Source organism: Chiloscyllium punctatum, chromosome 35 (assembly GCF_047496795.1).
Source record: "Chiloscyllium punctatum isolate Juve2018m chromosome 35, sChiPun1.3, whole genome shotgun sequence".
Lineage (NCBI taxonomy): Eukaryota > Metazoa > Chordata > Chondrichthyes > Orectolobiformes > Hemiscylliidae > Chiloscyllium > Chiloscyllium punctatum.
Window position 1 is genome coordinate 16,024,376 of NC_092773.1, and position 20,375 is coordinate 16,044,750.

General features: G+C 43.1%; 1 protein-coding gene across 36 annotated transcripts in view; it reads left to right on the forward strand.

Annotated features, from left to right (window-relative positions):
- The window catches only part of LOC140459699 (calcium/calmodulin-dependent protein kinase type II subunit beta), a 265,742-nt gene that overhangs the window by 107,978 nt on the left and 137,389 nt on the right, over positions 1-20,375 (forward strand). For all 36 annotated transcript variants that reach the window (XM_072554076.1, XM_072554075.1, XM_072554080.1 and 33 more), the window contains exons 4-5: positions 5,578-5,632; positions 17,179-17,244. In XM_072554076.1, coding sequence (XP_072410177.1) covers positions 5,578-5,632; positions 17,179-17,244 — 121 coding nt within the window. The remainder of the gene's footprint in view (positions 1-5,577; positions 5,633-17,178; positions 17,245-20,375) is intronic.

Genomic DNA, 20,375 nt, shown 5'->3' on the forward strand with positions numbered 1-20,375 from the left:
TGCCTATTTCATTCCCTACGAACTCTCAGAAAAACAAGAATAAAGCACACACACCAACTCAGAGCAATTTTACAAGTGTTGGGGGAGGATGTCTGGTAGAGACAGGGAGATCCTAGCAGATGTAATTTAGAGTTCTTACTGTCCTGGAGTTGCAAGAGTGAGAATGAAGTCCATGGCTATTTAGTTCTTGTTCTGTTTCCCAAGTGGGATACTGCAACCTCACAGCACATCATATGCCTGACTCTATCATTGCCATCAGGCCAAGGGATCAACCCTGGTTTAGTAAAGGGTACATGAGGAAATGCCAGGAGCATGCCTGACAAATATGGCGTGTCAACCTGGTAAATCTACAAAGCGAAACTGTTCATACGTCAAACAGCACAAACAATTAGTGATACACAAAGCGAAGTAATCTCCAAGTGGATCAGATCTTACCCCTGCAGTCCTGCCACATCTAGCCATAAATAGTGTTGGACAGTAAGAACTCAGTGGAAGAGGAGGTCTCTTAACCATCCAGCGTATTATTGTGAAAGGTAAGGCTGAACATTTGGGACACTTTTCACCCAGAAGTGTTGAAAGGATAATCCATTGATGTCCAGTGGCTCCCAGCATCACAAATGCCAATCTTCAGCTAATTCTATGCCATCCATCTGACAGCAAGAAATAGCTGAAGGCATTGGATACTGCGAAGGCTGTTGGTCCAGACGCCACTTCAGTAATAGTACTGAAACGTATGCTGCAGAACGTCCCAGGCCCCTGGCTTAGCTGTTCAGCACAACTACAACCCTGGCATCTTCCTGACCATGCGGAAACTTGATGACATTTGTTCTTTACTCAACGCAGACAAATCCAACTCAGTCAATTCTCACCTCATAATTCTACTTTCAGTCATCGGTAATAAAATGGAAGTATCATCAACAGTTTATCAAAGAGCATTTCCTTTGTATTAACCTGCTCACTGACACCCAGTTTCGGTTCTGCCAGGGCCATTAAGCTCGTAACCTCATTACAGCCTTAATTCAAACATGGACTAGAGAACTGAATTCTAGAGGTCAGGTGAGAGTGACAGCTCTTGACATCGAGGCCGCAGTCAACTGAGTGTGTAACAAGGAGCCCTAGTAAATCAGAGACGCTGAGAATCATGAAGAGTGATATCTCTGCTTGTTGAAATCAACCTTGCACAAAGGAGGATGACTGAGTCATTGGAAGTCAGTCACCTCAGCTTCAGAGCATCTCTACTAGCATTCTTCAGGGTATTGTCCTTGGCCCAACCAACTTCACCTGCTTCATCATTAACTTTCCTTCCATCATCAGGCCAGAAGTGGGATATTCGCTGATGACTACGCAGTGTTCAGCACGACTTGCATCTCCATTGATACTGAAACAGTGGTGTCCAAATGCAACAACACATGGACAGTGTCCAGGTTTGGGTTGAAAACTCTCAAGTAACAGATTTATTTGGAAGTACTAACTTTCGGAGTGCTACTCCTTCGTCAGGTAGCGAGTGGGGCAGGATTATAAGACACAGAATTTATATCACAAGATCACAGTGTCATGCAACTGATAAGGTATATTGAACGAACCTAGATTGACTTTAAGTCTTTCAACTTTTAGAATGGGTTGCAGGTTTCAGTTCATTCATTTGTAAATCCCAGAACTTCTTTCAAGTGATATTCCCAAGATAACTTAAGGTTTTATATGAAAAAAAGTGACATCTCAGCTCAGACAATGCATTACAGGTGTGAGGTTGATTCTATCTGTATTCCAATCTTGGATCACAGTGGTTCTATTTCCAAAGTAGGAACTTATAAAATGTCAGATGTCTATTAGTTGCATGACTTGTGATCTTGTGCTGTAAATTCTGTGTCTTATGATCCTGCCCCACTAGCTCCCTGATGAAGGAGCAATGCTCTGAAACATAGTCCAACGGGTTTATTTGGAAGTACTATCACCTGGTGTTGTCTGACTTCCAGTAGGAGGAGGACCTTCAACCAGAGGATAGAGATTGAAGGTAATTAGCAGAAGAAGCAGAGGTGCAATGTAGTGCACACTTCCCACTGTGTTTGAGTAAAACCTGAAGCAGTTAGTTTTTACCTGAATGCACTGTGATGTGGAATGCATTGCCTGAACAGACCGTGTCAGCAGCAACTTGGGTAAAAGAATGGGGTATATTCTTGACTTGGGAAGATAACAGTACTCTATGACTAATTAGATTGCTCCTTGAAACACCCATCAGAGGCATAAAGGGCCAAATGGTCATCTTTGTGCTTGAATTACTTTGACTCACGATGGCTGAGACCTTGGCAACATCATTTTTAAACCATCTAATTATTGGTCTTATTTAGCCCAAGTGCTGCGGATGAGATCCCTCTGCCCTCAACACCAGCTTTAGCAGTGTAAAAGACTGTTCCACCTCCTGGGGATTTTGCTCCACTCTTGATGATCAAGTGGAGAGGAAAGAAATGAGTTTGATGTTCTCTAGCTTTCACCTTGGCAATGTGCGGGAAAGTCTATGGTCTAAGTGGAAGCTCAAAAGCCTTGGATAGTTGCAGCTTTTAATTTGGTCAGTTTTTTTAAAGATATGACATGTTTCAGATTTCCCACTTCAGGTGAGGATTATTTCTGATGTTTTTTTGGTAAAAGCCAGTGATTTTGTTCTCCATCTCAATTTCACCCCTCCCCAATGATGACTGATGGCTCGAGACACCTTTGGTAATTTGTAATGAAATATTGTGGAAAATGTTTTGTTCTCCAACATGCGCACTGCTATGAATGATGATTTGATGCTCCATCGGGAATGAGGTGGTGGAAATTAACACCCTGAAGAGAACTGTTGGGGCAATTATTTATAAATGGGCATGGTAACACTTTGCTGTAGTGATATTAAATCAGCATTTTCATCAGTGTGTGAAATCCGTGTTCCTTTTGCGTTGTCCCGTCTGTTTACATTGAGATGGATGTTAAGTAGTTTCTCTTCTTAAGAACACAAAGGTCTGACTGTGGAATACTTATTACCTTCCTTCTCCCTTCAACGTAGTCAAGCTGTGCTGTTCACTAATTTAAAAGCAGATTGGCAGCAGATCTGCACAATCTCCAGTCATCTTTCTGAACTAACACATGAAAATTGTGTGCTTTTGCTGAGCTGGTTATGCCAAATATTCCGTAGGATGTGAATGGGTCATTCAGAGGTTAGTTCATGCATCACAGTCTGACCTCGTCCCTTCTGAAAGGCATTCTGACGGTAACATGTGCACTATCCATTAGAATTACAGCAACGAGATGGTGTCCATGGAAACAAGAATGAAATGGAGAATCTGAGCAGGATTTTCATTGCTCAGTTGGAGGTTGACATGCAGAAACACGAGCCTCATTGTTGGTCTTAACCATATCTCTGTGGGGAGCAGTCCTGCCGCTGAATCAGACGGTTATGGTTTCAGATCCCACTCCAGAGTCTTCTACATCAAATCTATAAGGAAATTTGTTTTTGCGGGACTGAGTTTAGACTGCACTCTTCAGGTTGCTGTTTTGGCTATGATATATGGAGTTTGGGCTCCATCTGGCCCCTAATATGGGCAGATGGGTTCAGATGAGTTTGCTCAGTGACCAGTTGGAGAGTTTTCCTGGTGGCCAAACAACACTGGCCCTTAATCAATATCACAAAAATGACACATCACCTTGTTACTGCTGTTTTTGAGATATGGCTGCCATACTTCCTGTATTACTTGCTGTAGAAAGGAGTTCAGTGCTTTTAAAGTGATTTGGGCTGCCGTGAAGGTGAAGTGCATCTCTTAAGAGAGTGACATCTTTTCTGAAGACTATCAGCTAGATTTAAGATACTGCCATTCTTCCATGACTTGGGTTTGTGTTTGTCCCACATTGGTGAAAACAAATCAAGAGGAAAGTAAGTTTGGCAAATTGTATTTCATGGTTCATTGAGATGTGCAGATACTGCAATATCATTTGTTTCTTGATTGACATATTTTCATTTCCCACATGATCAGAGAGGTGACCAAAGTAGATGTGTTCTGCTTTGTATCACCGCATTTTAAAGAGTGTAATACGCTGTCCACAGACTCTCACTGGGCACATGGTTTAATTTATTGAATGCGTGATTCTTTCACTTTCCTGACCTTTTTCTCTGAAATGTCCAATTTATTCTGTGCCAATTCCAAGGTCAACTAATGAAAATGTTTTGTGGACTCACCATCAATTGCTGAGTTTGCAGAACAAATCGGAGTGGAAATAAGCCATGTTGCTACTGAAGCTTGCTTTGTCATGTTCCCTATATTCCTTGGTTTCCTTGGTGTCCAAAATCAGTCAGTCTCAGTCTTGAGTGTACTCAGGTTTGAACATCCACAGCCCTCAACAGTTGTTGCTTCTTAAATAATTGAGTTGCTTGGATACTATAGTCAGTGGGTGATGGAGTCACCAAAATCTAAAGGTCAGGTGCTATGTCCTTGAATTCTTTAACTTCCTGACCGAAAATAAGAAGAATATGATGGTAGAAAGCAGTAGGTTTGATCAAAATCTTGTGTTTTCTCCCTTTTAATGATGGTTTTGTCAGTTGAAGAGTGCAAGACATGAACATACCCTGTAGTTGGCCCGCTCATGTTTGGAAGTTGAGCAAATCAGGGCCAGGAATTGTAAGCCAACAGTCCCTGGGGATGTATTGTTATTTATATTGTACAGGAAATTTTGAGAATTACTTAAGGGGTTTGGAATTGCAGGCGGCTCGTATGTAGAGCCTCGGTGAGACCTCATCTGGATTACAGCATCTTGGTTGGACATCAAATCTTCACCACGTTTGTTGAGCTCAGCAATATGACTGGACAGCTTTACCAGAATTGTGCCATGGTTTAAAAGGTTAAATTTTGAGAACATGTTGCAGAAGCCTCCTTTGAGCAGAGTGGCTTGAGGATGATCAGATTACTGTCCAATAGACTGGACACCATGAAGCTATTTCTTTGAGTGACAGAATCCAGACTTATCTGAAAATTACAGCTAAACTATTTTAGAATATAACCAATTAATCAAAGTTAGAAATTTCTGATGCTTCCTTCTTTTAAAACCTGTGGATGTGAAACAACTGAAGTGTTCACAATTGTTCTTGATAAATCTATGGCCAAATTATCAAGGCATGTAGACCATGAGTGGATAATACTGGCTGGAAGATAAACATTGACCGTGCCTTGATCGAATGGGGAAGCAGATTTGGGGGGTCAAGAATGTACCGCTTACTACATGTTCCTATTGGTCTCATAATAAATTTAGGAAAGATCACACAAGTGAGGAAAATGATCTAGTTTTACTCATAAATCAGTTCTAAATTGTTGCAGGTTACCAGAAAGCATTCATAGAATGTGAGGGACCAAGGGAAAGCCAACAGGACAATTAGTGTGATAAAGGCCAGTAAGTACTCAGGGGCTATGGACTCAAAGGCTTCTCATTGCTGTGCTTATACTCATCTCGTTGTGTGTGACATGCATCAACAGCTTGTCCTTTCATGTAAGTGTTCAGTGAGCATTGTTTATGAAGTCAAATGTTTAAAGCTTAATGTAAAATTGCTTTCTTTTTCAGTTCGTCTCCATGACAGCATATCGGAAGAAGGATTTCACTACCTCGTGTTTGACTTGTGAGTACTAATCTACTGGGGGTGGTGTGCTTGTGGGAGGTAATTCAAACTTAATAAAATTGTGAGCTGAATATTGTATAATCCTGTAAATCCTTGTTAATAGTCTGAGGTTCCTCCTAACATTTTCACTTTAAGTAGCAACTTTGTAGGATAGTCCAGATCTCTGTCATAATTTCCACTTGGACCTGTGATGGATTGAATAGCTTCTGCACTGCGTCATGTTGTAATTTCTGATGTGCTGATGGCTGAGTGCTGTCATTCAAATTGATGTTTGCCCATTTCCAAGCATTTCAGTTATTGGATAGTGGGGCTGACACTAAACTGCTTTCTTTACCATCAGCATCACATTGTCTCCAGATCATCACAGGTTGAATGGACGTCAACATTCCTTTGAAAGTATCGTGATGAGAACCAGGGAAACCAGATCAGCAGGAAACTAAAAGATTAGGAAAGCTTTAAAGGTCAACAGAAAGCCACAAAACAAACTATAAAGAGAAAAAAAACGAGCACAGAATGTAAAGACAGATGGCAAAGGTTTCTATAAATATGTAAAATGAAAAAGAGTGGCTAAAGTAAACATTGGTCTTTTAGAAGATGAGAAGGGGTGTTTAGCTATGGGATATGATGAAAAGGCTGAAGTCTTGAATAGGTATGTTGTGTCAGTCTTCACAGTGGAGGACACTAATAACATGCCAGTAATTGACAAAGGTAGGTGAGGAATTGGAAACAATCATTATTACAGAAGATGTAGTGTTGGGCAAGCGAATGGAGCTAAGAGTAGTCAAGTCTCCTGGCCCTGATGGAATGCATCCCAGGGTACTAAAAGAGATGGTGGGAGAAATAGCAAGTGCACGTGTGATAATTCTCCGAATTTGGCTTGACTGTAGAACAGGAGAAAGTGAGGACTGCACATGCTGGAGATCAGAGCTGAAAATGTGTTGCTGGAAAGGCGCAGCAGGTCAGGCAGCATCCAAGGAGCAGGAGAATCGACTTTTCAGGCATGAGCCCTTCTTCAGGAATGAGGAGGGTGTGCCAAGCAGGCTAAGAAAAAAGCTAGGGAGGAGACTCTTGGGGGAGGGGCGTTGGGAATGCAATAGGTGGAAGGAGGTTAAGGTGAGGGTGACAGGCCAGAGAGGGGGTGGGGACGGAGAGGTCAGGAAGAAGGTTGCAGGTCAAGAAGGCGGTGCTGAGTCCGAGGGTTGGGACTGAGATAAGGTGGGGGGAGGGGAAATGTGAAAGCTGGAGAAATCTGCATTCATCCCTTGTGGTTGGAGGGTTCTAGGACAGTTCCCGCAGATTGAGAAACAGCAACTGTGATGCCACTGTTTAAAAGTGAAAGTAGACAAAAGTTGGAGACTTAGAGTCTGGTTAGCTTAACCTCTGTCAGAGGGAATATGCTTGAGTCTGTTATCAAGGAAGAAATAGCAAGGCATCTAGATAGAAATTGCCCCGTTGGGGAGACGCAGCCTGGGTTCATGAAGGACTGGTCATGCTTAACAAATCTTTTGGAATTCTATGAAGACATTATGAGCAAGATGGACTACGGGGACCCAGTAAATGTGGTGTACCTAGATTTCCAAAAGACCTTCAACAAGAGGCTGCTGCATCAGATAAAAATGCATAGCGTCAGGAAGTAAAGAGTGGGGATAAATGAGTGTTATAAATGAGGTCAGCAGTCAGCAATGAGTGGTGTGCCTCAGGGATCAGTGTTGGGACTACAATTACTCACAATTTACTTTGATGATTTGGAGTTGGGGACCATGTGTAGTGTGTCAAAGTTGACAAATGACACTAAGATGCGTGGTAGAGTTAAATGTGCAGAGGACTGTGAAACTGTGCAGAGGAAACATAGATACTTTAAGTGAGTGGGCAAAGGTCAGGGAGATGAAATACAATGTTAATAAATGTGAAGCCATCCATTTTGGTAGGAGTAACAGTAAAAAGGAATATTACTTGAATGGTACAAAGTTGCAGCATGCATGAATCATAGAGGGTTGGTCTGCAGGTACAACAAGTAATTAGGAAAGCAAATGGAATTTTGTCCTTCATTGGTAAAGGGATTGAGTTTAAAAGCAGGGAGGTTGTGTTGCAGCTGTATAGGGTGCTAGTGAGGCCACACCCGGAGTACTGTGTGCAGTTTGGGTCTCCTTACTTGAGAAACAATGTACTGGCAATTGAGGGGGTGAGAGAATGTTCACTAGGTTGACTCTGGAGTCGAGGGAGTTGGTTTATAAGGAGAGACTGAGTAGACTGGGATTATATTCATTGGAATTCAGAAGAATGAGGAGGGATCTCATAGAAATATATAAAATTATGAAGGGAATAGATAAGATAGAAGTAGAGAAGATTATTCCACTGTTGGGTGAAACAAGCACTAAAGGGCATAGCCTCAAAATTAGGGAGAGTAGATTTAGGACTGAATTGAGAAGGACCTTCTTCACCCAGAGGGTTGTAAATCTGTGTAATTACCTGCCCAGTAAAGTGATTGATGCTACTTCAGTAAAGCTCAGATAGAATTTTTGAACAGTAAAGGAATTAAGGGTGGACTGTGGTTTAGTGGAGCTGAATCCACGAAAAGATCAGCCATGATCTTATTGAATGGCAGAGCAGGCTCAAAGGGCCAGATGGCCTACTCTGGCTCCTAGTTCTGATGTTAAGCTTCTTCAGTGTTTTGGAGCTGGATCCATCCAGGCAAGTGTGGAATATTCCATCACACTCCTGATTTGTGCCACAGAGATGGTGGACAGGTGACTTCATTCAGTAGCAAATTGCCAGAAACTGACCAGCTCTTGGGATATGGCTGGACATTTGCATTTCTGGGTCAGTGGTCACCCCCCCACAATGTTGCTGATTGGGCGTTCAGTGTCGGTTTTGTGACTTATTGTGAAAGAGAGGTCAATTCCTTTTTCTTGGGAGTGTCATTGCCTGGCATTTTCGCAGTGTGAGTGTCACTTTCAAATTCTCAGCCCAAGCCTGAACATCATCCAAGTCTTTGTGCACTACTGCAGTTTCTGAGCAGTTGGAGATGGTGCTGAACACTGTGCAGACATCAGTGAACATGGCCATTTCTGGCCTGATGGTGGTGGGAAGGTCATTAGTGAAGTACCTGAAGATGGTTGGGCCAAGGACATAACTCTGAGGAACTCTTGCAGAGATGTTCTGGGACTCCAGCAGCTACAACCATTTTCCTTTGTGCTAGATATGACTCCAGTCATTAGATACTTTCCCTTTTGATGATATTGACTTCAATCATGCTCGGGCACTGGAGAGTGTCTGGAACAAGGTGGCCTGACGAAAACTAAATTGAGCATTGATGAACAGGTTATTCCTGTATAAGTTCAGTGTGGTTAATATGACTTTGTGTCACTTGGCTTGTGATTGAACATAATCTGATGGGGCAGTAAATAATCAGGCTGGATTTGTCCTGCATTTTTAAGGTCAGAACATTTCTGGTCAATTTCACGTATTGCTGGTGAGTGCCAGCTCTGGACATGACTGGTTCTCAAGCATGAGTTTTCAGCATTGCAACTGTTGTGCTTGGCCTTTGCTGAATTTGCTGTCTTGAGTCATTGCTTGCTATTATTTATTGTAAGGCAAACTGACTGAAGACAGAAGTGAGATGGTTGAAGACTGATGTCTGTGCTGCTGGAGACATCGACAGGAGGTCATTGTCACTGTGTCATTTGATATTCTCACTGAAGCTGGTTCCAAATGCTTCAGTCTTGTTGTTTGCACTGACATGCTGGGCTTTGCCGTCAGATGATCGAAATGCTTGTGCAACAATTGCACCAGTTCAGTTTTGAATTGTTGACCACCACTTGTGACTAGACTGCAGAGCTTTGAATGATCAGTTGGTTTGGGAGTCATTTCACTCTGTTTGTAGCATGCTGCCGTCACTGTTGAGCAAGCATGCCACCTCGTGCAGCTTTGCTAACTTGGCATTTTTACCTTCACTGCATTGGCTTGATACAGCTTCATGACTTCCCAGCCCATTTGTGAATCAGTCACGTGGCACACCAGATCAGAATGGCACGTTTCCTTCCTTCAATGTTTGAGGGTTATAAATTGGCAGTTTTATAGTGACAGTTATTGAGGCGAGGTCAGTTTTTATTTGAGATTGATGAAATACATGTAACACCCTGTGTGTACTGTTTGGAACAAGGTCAGTTATGTGGATCTCTTGGAATCTGAGTTCCCTGATGGGGGCTGTTAATCTTGGAGAAAGTGAGGACTGCAGATGGTGAAGAGTCAGAGTCGTAAAGTGTGGCGCTGGAAAAGCACAGCAGGTCAGGCAGCATCTGAGGAGCAGGAGAGTCGACGCTTTGGGCTGAAAAGCCCTTCACTCTTTAGCTTCTCGGATGCTGCCTGACCGGCTGTGCTCTTCCAGTGCCACACTTTTCAAATCTGGTCTAATCAAGGAGCCCTGGCTGACAGACATAAACAGGAATGTCAGAGAATCTGTTCACCCTGAGGAAGCTGGATTAGGGGCAAGGACTCGACTTGAGTAACCCTAAATAAAGGGTGACTTGGTGGTGGGATACTGGCCTCTGAGGAGTTGTTTTACCTTGCTGCAGTGGTGAGAGTTGAAGTCATGTCTCTGGCATATGCAGTCTATTTCTCTGAATAATTTAGCCAACAATATGACCACTGACTTTTAATTCCCACACTGTTAACCTCACAGCAGGCATGTACATGTTCCCAGAATTGCAAGATGGAATGTATTGGGCTGATAACAATCTGTAGCTGAAAATGTGTTGCTGGAAAAGCACAGCAGGTCAGGCAGCATCCAAGCAACAGGAGAATCGATGCTTCGGGCATAAGCTGCTGCGCTTTTCCAGCAACCCATTCTCAGCTCTGATCTCCAGCATCTGCAGTCCTCACTTTCTCCTTGAGAACAATCTGTAGCTCTTCTTTTCCTGTTATACTCTGTACCCTCAACATACCATCAGAATATGAATTCTATGCAGAATGCAACAGCATTTACAGAGACAGTGCAAATAACTTAGATTGCAAATGTGTCAACAGATCACAGTACAGTGTACATGGAGACAGAGGGAAAGGATGCATCTGGACTTGATAGTAAACCAGTGATTATCTTCAGTTTTCCAGCATATTCTGCAAGGTCCTTTTTCTGCTGTTTACTCATTTGTCTGCAGACAACGAAGGAATTGTTCAGTGTCACTGCCTCATATTGCTCATTTGTTAGATCAATTCTTTCCATCACAAATTCGAAAAGGAATTCAATGGAGAAAAATCTGCACTGCAGCACATACACACAGATGGACAGTCAGACAGATGGTCATGCGCACACCCACACAAACATGGATGCAGACAGAAACCTAACCCACTGCAGAATGCTCACAGAGACAAACACATACACACACTGTCACTGAAGAGAGCAGAGTCTTGAAGAGGAATGGTAAAATTGTCTTCCTTCGGACTTTTGTGCCAGTCTACAGGTTTCTCTTTGTTTTGGCTGGCTCTGTAACTTCAATGAATAATTTATTTATTGTACTTGTATTTTTTTTAGTGAATAGTACAGTAAATGTAGTGACATCTTCAATACTTGCTGGAATGTGGCGCCATTTTGAATAGTTTAAGAATAAAAAGCATAAAAGATACAACTGAAATGAGTTTTGAGCCCTGAGCCGGCTCACAAACAACACCTGTGCCACCAACCCCCTTCCACCGCCTGTGCTGGACCCACCAAGCTTGGACTCACCACACTTTGGGCACCATCTCTTTGGTGCTGTGCCCATCCTGCCACTGCTGCCGGGTCCCATGCTGAACCCACACGTCCCGCATCTAGGGGTCATTGGTTTGCTGCCAGACCAGGCCGCCATGGACGCTGTTTTGCTAAGAGTTCTGCTCTGGTTGCTCTCCTTTGATATATCGCCTTGCCGGCACTGCCAACTTTAAAAGGCTGCTGCCATCACCACCACCTCCAATTGTTGGAGAAGGTTCGTCTCCTTTGCCATCCCTGATGCTGCTGCTGCCACCACCTCCAGTCTCCGTGAGGAACCACGTCTGCTGTTGCCTCTGAATGCTAGGTCCTTTCTTCGGTCGAGAGACCAACTTGATACAATACTGCCAAGTGTAGTCTCCCCAAGGCCCTGTATAACTGCAGGAAGACGTTTCTGTTTCTGAACTGGAATCCTTTTGCAGTGCAGGCCAACAATTGCTGAGATGAACTCTTATTGGTGCAATGGTGGTGATCCAGAAGGCCCAGTTCAAGACCATCCTGCACCAGAAGTGTGGAATAACATTTCTTTGAGCAGGCTAATTTGAAACAATTTTTTTATTGCCTTCCTAATTGATTATCTACTTTTCATTGACTTGGGCAGACCTCGGTACCATGTCCCTTTGTGAATCCATATGTCACAATATACCACTATTTCAGTAATATTATGCTTTTCTGTTTTGATACCACAGTGTAGAACGTAGTTTGGACATTTAGCCATGTTCTGCATCTGCCATGTTTGCCTACTCAAGATGGTTTTACCACACATTGGCAGAGAACTGGAAATCATTTGTCATTCTGCAAAAAGAAGCACCTCATTGTATTTCATTTAGTCCTCTGCTTACATTACTTAAGTCATGTTCCCTGGCCCACCAAAAATTTTTTGGAATCCACCAGGACTATATATCATACTCTGACTGTTTTATATAGATCTTTTCAATAAGTCCACGTTTTGGCTTTTCTAAAGTGAAAAAACAACCTTTCTACTGATGACCTTGAAACTGTGGATCCACATAGAAGTCCTTTTGTAGATTTATACTAAGGCCTGCAAATATCTCGTCATAAAAGGAACCAAATTTGATGTGGTAATTGAGAAAGGCTCTGACTTTGATTCTCAAAAGGATATTTTTAGCTTTCTATTTAATCGCTTTAACGAGACATTATAATGTTTTTAGCTTTGAAATTACTGTGTCACCTATATGAGGCCATCACTGACTAGTGAATGATCATCTCTGGTAAATCTACCACTTAGAAATCTTGAAGACACAACCTGTTTGGAGATGCCCAGCCCAGCTGTTTGTCATGACAGTGACCTACATGAAGAAGCATCTGTTCACCCCGGTGCACACACCTCCATGAATTCTCTTGTCCATTTGAACGCTCAAAGACATGAGAAATAGGAACAGAAGTAGGCTGTTCAACACTTTGAACCTGCTCTGCCATTTAGTAGGATGGTGGCTGACCCAACATTCCTCACGTCTGCCTTCATGTCATGCACAAGCTTGAGGGGGGACAGTTGCCCCAATGTCTTGATACAAATGTGGGTTTCTTGTTCTGAGCAGTCTCCCTGGACAGCAACCAATTACTGTCTCCAGAAAGCAAATGAAGTCCTCAACCAATTAAGGACCTGAGTAACCAAGTGTTGTGCACACCCTTTGAAAGTCTTAACCATCAATGTGGACATGGCTTCCAACATGTATTAACTTGGGAAAATTTTCAAATATTTCAACAAGGTTGTTGCGAGAGGCCATTTCTCCTTCAATGAACACAGTGTCACATTTCTTTCTTGGTCAAGCTGAATGTGTTATTTACCACCAATAATTCTTTCTTCGACACCAAGCCTAATATGTGAGTGTGTAGTTTCCTGGGTTTGGACATTTTGAAGGATGGGTTATGCATGGACTTCTTTCCTGTCAGTGACACTGATGTCAGACTACAGCCTCAAGTTTAATGCATTCAAGTGGCTCATGGAGCACCTGTGGATAAATGCCAGCAATGATCATTTAGAAATCACTAATTCTTATTAAAAATTCATCTGCATTTACTTTGACACATTTGATTTGAATAGCAGCTTTTCAGTGTGGTATTGATCACATAGCGTTGTCATCAACACTGGAGGCTGATGCAAAGGAGCTATTTAAAATCCCTGCACGCGCCAGGGAATTTCATCTGACAGCTTAACCTTCTCTCTGATCTTCTTCATGGTCCTTGAGCGTTCTGTGCCCAATGTTCATACAAGGAAAATGACCGCTAGAGCAAGAGTTTGGAGTGAACTATGGTCTAGGCATGGGCATGTAGCAGCCTCCTGGCTGTTAAACACAGATTGTTAACTTGGCCAAACTGCAAGGCATGCTGGCTGTACCCGACACCTGGAGGAAGAACACCTCATCTTCTGCTTTGAAACCGTATAACCACACAGCATCAACGTTGACCTCACCAGTTTTCTCATCTCCCCTCCCCCCACATTATTCCCAGATCCAAATCTCCAACTCGGCACCACCCTCTTGAACTGTCCTACCTGTCCATCTTCCTTCCCAACTATATGCTCCACCCTCCTCTCTGACCTACCACCATTACTTTCCCCCCACCACCTACATCTATCCATCACCTTCCTCTGCCCCCACATTCCTGATGAAGGTCTGATACCTGAAACGTCACTTTCCCTGCTCCTTGGATGCTGCCTGACCTGCTGTGCTTTTCCAGCGCCACTCTGATCTCCAGCATCTGCAGTCCTCACTTTCTCCTATGCTGGGTATATTAACCAAGTATAACTGTGAAGTCACAGAACCCACACACCAGGGTACGGCACAGCGCCAGGAACCGGGATTTGATTCCAACCTCAGGCGAGTGTCTGTGTGGAGTTGGTACATTTTCCCCGTGTCTGTGTGGATTTCCTCGGTGCTCTGGTTTCTTCCCACAATCCAAAGTTGTGCAGATTAGGTGAATTGGTCAAGCCCCAGTGTTCAGGGATGTGTAAGTTTGGTACATTAGTCAGGGGTAGAGTAGGAGGGCAAGGGAATGGGTCTGGGTGGGTTACTCTTTGGAGGGTCGGTGTGAAATTGTTGGGCCAAATGGCCTGTTTCCACAGAGTGGTGATTCTATGAAACACAGCAGCCAGGTGTTAATGTCATTACATGATAAGCTAGAAGAGATACCTGTTAGGAAGGAAGATGTGTTGGACATTTTGAACAACTTGAGGATAGACAAGTCCCCCGGGCCTGACGGGATATATCCTAGGATTATGTGGGAAGCAAGAGAGGAAATTGCAGTACCGTTGGCAATGATCTTCTCGTCTTCACTGGCAACTGGGGTGGTACCAGGGGACTGGAGAGTAGCGAATGTTGTGCCCCTGTTCAAAAAAGGGAATAGGGATAACCCCGGGAATTACAGGCCATTTCGTCTTACTTCTGTGGCAGGCAAAGTAATGGAAAGGGTACTGAGGGATAGGATTTACGAGTATCTGGAAAGACACTGCTTGATTAGGGACAGCCAGCACGGATTTGTGAAGGGTAGGTCTTGCCTTACAAGTCTTATTGAATTCTTCGAGGAGGTGACCAAGCATGTGGATGAGGGTAGAGCAGTGGATGTAGTGTACATGGATTTTAGTAAGGCATTTGATAAGGTTCCCCATGGTAGGCTTATGCGGAAAGTCAGGAGGCATGGGATAGAGGGAAATTTGGCCAATTGGATAGAAAACTGGCTAACCGGTCGAAGTCAGAGAGTGGTGGTAGATGGTAAATATTCAGCATGGAGTCCAGTTACAAGTGGAGTTCCGCAGGGATCAGTTCTGGGTCCTCTGCTGTTTGTAATTTTTATTAATGACTTAGAGGAGGGAGTCGAAGGGTGGGTCAGTAAATTTGCAGATGATACAAAGATAGGTGGAGTTGTGGACAGTGAGGAGGGCTGTTGTCGGCTGCAGAGGGACTTAGATATGATACAGAGCTGGGCTGAGGAGTGGCAGATGGAGTTCAACCCTGCCAAGTGTGAGGTTGTCCATTTTGGAAGAACAAATAAGAATGCGGAATACAGGGTTAATGGTAGGGTTCTTGGTCAGGTGGAGGAGCAGAGGGATCTTGGGGTCTATGTACATAGATCTTTGAAGGTTGCCACTCAGGTGGATAGAGTTTGTAAGAAGGCCTATGGAGTATTATCGTTCATTAGCAGAGGGATTGAATTCAAGAGTCGTGAGGTGATGTTGCAGCTGTACAGGACTTTGGTTAGGCCACATTTGGAGTACTGTGTGCAGTTCTGGTCGCCTCACTTTAGGAAAGATGTGGAAGCTTTGGAGAGGGTGCAGAGAAGATTTACCAGGATGTTGCCTGGAATGGAGAGTAGGTCGTACGAGGATAGGTTGAGAGTTCTCGGCCTTTTCTCGTTGGAACGGCGAAGGATGAGGGGTGACTTGATAGAGGTTTATAAGATGATCAGAGGAATAGATAGAGTAGACAGTCAGAAACTTTTTCCCCGGGTACAACAGAGTGTTACAAGGGGACATAAATTTAAGGTGAAGGGTGGAAGGTATAGGGGAGATGTCAGGGGTGGGTTCTTTACCCAGAGAGTGGTGGGGGCATGGAATGCGGTGCCCGAGGGAGTGGTAGAGTCAGATTCATTGGCGACCTTTAAGCGGCATTTGGATAGGTACATGGATGGGTGCTTAATCTAGGATAGAAGTTCGGCACAACATCGTGGGCCGAAGGGCCTGTTCTGTGCTGTATTGTTCTATGTTCTATGTTCTATTATGTGAAAGGCAACTGTTATCCTGGACAGACACATCCTCAAGAATGTCCCAACCGAACAAAGCAGGGCCCAGACAGAAAGGCACCAGGTGCTGCTCCACAAAGAAACGAACAGTAGCAGGCCATTCAAATGATTGACAATGTTTCAAACTATTAGGCGTCTCTCCCCGATTGGCCAGGACTGCAGAAAGTTCCAGAAAACCATCCAAAATTGTATAAAAATAGGGTTCACCTGCAGGCCAAGCTCTCTCAACCACTCTCTTGAATCTTCTGGAGGCCTTCTGAGGATACTAGCTTGGTAAGAGGCAGAGACGAGCTGACTGCCTGCAGAGAGAAAAAGAGAAAGCAGCTTCACAGACCCAGATTCAGAGCCAGAGAGACTGCAACTGCATAAAACTGCAAGCGATTTGGGAAGTGTTGTTACCTTGAGGGACAATTAGAATTACAGATAGCTTGTTTGGTGTTAAAGGTTATTGTACCTTCTTTCCTCATAAAATTGGGAGTGGTGTGCATTGATATTGGCTTGCATTCATAATGATTTGATTCATAACCACTTCAGTATTCTGGAACACCTGAGCAAATTCATTCATAACATTCTGGTTCAAGTTGTCTGATTTGTTTTAAGGAGGAACTAGACAACAGTCATCATTCAAAATTTGAAAAACTGTTGACCCGAAAGTCACTGTGTAATCAATTTGTGTGTCTCTTAAGATTATTCTTCTCAAAATAGGATATAACATATTTGGAGCATTCTTGCGTTCTTGATGTCTGCTATTGTTTTGCTTTACTTGTTTCTTATTCCTACTGCCCATATTATTTTACCATCTTAAGAATTTTGATTCTCACGGCACAGACGGAGTCAGTTTGGTTCACTGTGCTTTTGCCAGCTCCTGTTTCCTGTTCATGACCTTACTCTCTCCATTTCAGATTTCCATTATTGGCAGTATTTTATCAGATTGACCAATCTCCTGAGCAGCAGGAATGGGAAAGGAGGTCAGCTGATACCAAAGCATGAATCCTTCAAAGCTCGTCTCTGTTCAGAGTTAACAATTGTCTCTTTTTATCTGCAGGGTTACTGGAGGAGAGCTTTTTGAAGATATTGTAGCCAGAGAATATTACAGTGAAGCAGATGCAAGGTAAGTTGTTTAATCAGTCATTTTCCGTGACAGTGTAGGATTTTTGGATTCTACCAGATTGTCACCTGCACCCTGTACATCAGACATCATGGTCATTTCATTCTGTCTGTTTCAGAAAAAAAATCACTGTGATTGCTTAACACAAATTCAATTCTGGTCTTGTGTGAATCCTGGTTGGATGGAATAGATATGTCATGTGAACCACTTGGACTCTGTCAGTTCCACATAATTCTGGAGTATGCTCACACTATTGGGCGCAAACCATTTGCACACCTTGAGATCTGAAATCAAGTTGACTGTCAAACAGGTAGTTAAGTCTGTCACAGTGGATAACATCTTCACAACATTGTGCGCACGCCAGAGAAACTTTGATCTGGCTGTGCTATATTTGCTTTCCTGTTTCAAGTCTCAGTTGAGTTGCAAGATTCAACCAGCCACCCTTTGCGTCTCTTGAAATAACTTAAACTCGTCAGTACTTAATAGAGTCGTAGAGCTGTACAGCATGGAAACAGACCCTTCAGTCCAACCCATCCATGATGACCAGATATCCCGTATAAATCTAGTACCATTTCCCAGCATCTTTACCATATCTCTCCAAACCCTTCCTTTTCATATACGCATCCAGATGCCTTTATAACTACACCCTCTAGTTCTGGACTCCCCCACTTGGGGAAAAGACCTGCTCTATTTATTTTATCCATGTCCCTAATGATTTTATAAACGTCGCGGAGGTCACCCCTTGGTCTCCGATGCTCCAGCCTCACCCTGTGCTCAAACCCTCCAATCCTGGCGACATCCTTGTAAATCTTTTCTGAACCCTTTCAAGTTTCACAACATCCTTCCTGGAGGAGGGAGACCAGAATTACGTATAGTATTCCAAAAGTGGCCTCACCAACATCCTGTACAGCTGCAACCTGACCTCCCAACTCCGAAACTCAATGCAGTGACCAATAAAGGCAAGCATACCAAATGCCCTCTTCACTATCTGATCTCAGTGCGACTCTACTTTCAAGAAACGATGAACTGAACTTCAAGGTCACTTATTTCAGCAACACTCCCTCAGGATGTTACCATTAAGTTCATAAATCTTGCTCTGATGTGCTTTTCCAAACTGCAGCGCCTCACATTTATCTAAGTTAAACTCCATTTGCCACTCCTCAGCCCATTGGCCCATCTGATCAGGATCTGGCTGTACTCTGAAGTAATTTTTTCACTGTCCACTCGACCTCCAATTTGGGATGACATCTGCAAACTTACTAACCATGCCTCCAATGTTTACATCCAGATCTTGTATACAAATGACAAAAAGCACTAGACCCCGCACCGATCCTTGTGACAGACTGTTGGTCACAGGCCTTCAGTCTGATAAGGAACCCTCCACCACCACCACCTGTCTTCGAGCCAGTTCTGTATCTCCCTTAATTCTTATGTGATCTAACCTTGCTAACCAGTGTGTCATGCAGAACTTTGTCGAATGCCTTACTGAAGTCCATATAGATCACATCCACTGCTCTTCCCTCATCAATCCTCTTTGTTAGTCCTTCAAAAAACTCAGTCATGTTAGTGAGATATGATTTCCCACACACAAAGCCATGCTGACTATCCCTAATCAGTCCTTGCCTTTCCAAATACATGAACGTCATGTCCCAGGATTCCCTCCAACAACCAATGTCAGGCTCACTGGTCTATAGTTCCCTGGCTTTTCCTTTCCACTTTGCTGAAATAATGGTACCACATTAGCCAACCTCCAGTCTTCTGGCACCTCATCTGTGACTGTCGATGATACAGATATCTCAGCAAGGGACCCAGCTATCAGTTCCCTAGCTTCCCACAGAGTTCTGGGGTACACCTGATTAGATCATGAGGATTTATCCACCTTTATATGTTTTAAGATGTCCAGCACCACTAGCTCCTTATTATGCACATCTACAAGATATTGCTATTTCTTTCTCCAGATTCTATATCTTCCGTATCCTTGTCCACAGTTAACACTGATGCAAGATAGTAATTTAGTATCTCATCCATCTCCTGTGGTTCCACAAGTCGGCAGCCTTGCTGGTCTTTACTGGGCTCTATTCTCTCCCATGTTACTCTTATGTCCTTAATGTATTTGTACAATCCCTTTGGATTCTCCTGAACTCTGGTCTTTCCAGACAGAATCTCTGTGTGACTGAGTTATAAATTGGTGAATGCAAAGAGAAGTTCGAAGAATAAGAAGGGAAAAATATTGTTGATTTCAGCAAAAACATATCCCTTTCAGCACACAGGAAGACTCAAAGTATAATCTCTGTATAACGTCGATATAATCCCACTCCTTAACCTTTTTAGATTAGTTCATGACATTAGAATGCGTTCCTTCTTCTGTTAAAACTTGGAAGGAAAAATGTAATTAATCCTAAATGGATGAATACTCTTGTCCCCACTCACTTTTAACTGTGTGAACTGCTGGTAGGTGGAGGCTGTGTGCTGTCTGGACTGGCCAAACCAAGAGAAGGTTGGTGAAATGCAGCATTCAACTTCAAAACGATAAATACTGCTGAAGTCATGACTTAAAAGATAGGGTTCCCCTGACATGCTAAATCCAATGTCTTGATGAGATATTGTCTGTCAATATAAGATGATGAATGGGTGGTCATTTCCTCTTGTCCCCCAAAAGACAGGCATATATCCTTCATTCTAACCATGTCCAAGTTGAGTATCATAAACAGGGAATAACCATGATGTCTGTGTAAAGTGCTTTCTTTTGTAATATTGATCTCACAGCAGTGATCCTGTTAAAGCATAGGATTTGGACAGTAGCACAGCAGACCTTTGGGGTTTGCAGGAATTGTCTTGATAGTTGAGTATTTGAAGAGCAAACAGCTGCAGGCCACAGACAGATTCCGTTAAGTCAGTGAAAGTAAATTAATGCCTTCCATAAATAAAAAAAACTTCAAATGATTGTGGAAGAGAAAGAATTCTGATAGCTGAAAATACTTGGTTAAGATGCTTGGTTGAGGGTGAGAGGTGTGACGAAGATGCTCCTTTAACAAGTTTAGTTTGTCTTTGTTTTTTTCCATGGAGGTCATAAATGCAGAAGTTCCATTCTGTCTGGTTTGGATGAGTTTTAGGGCCAGTTTGATTGTCGCTTG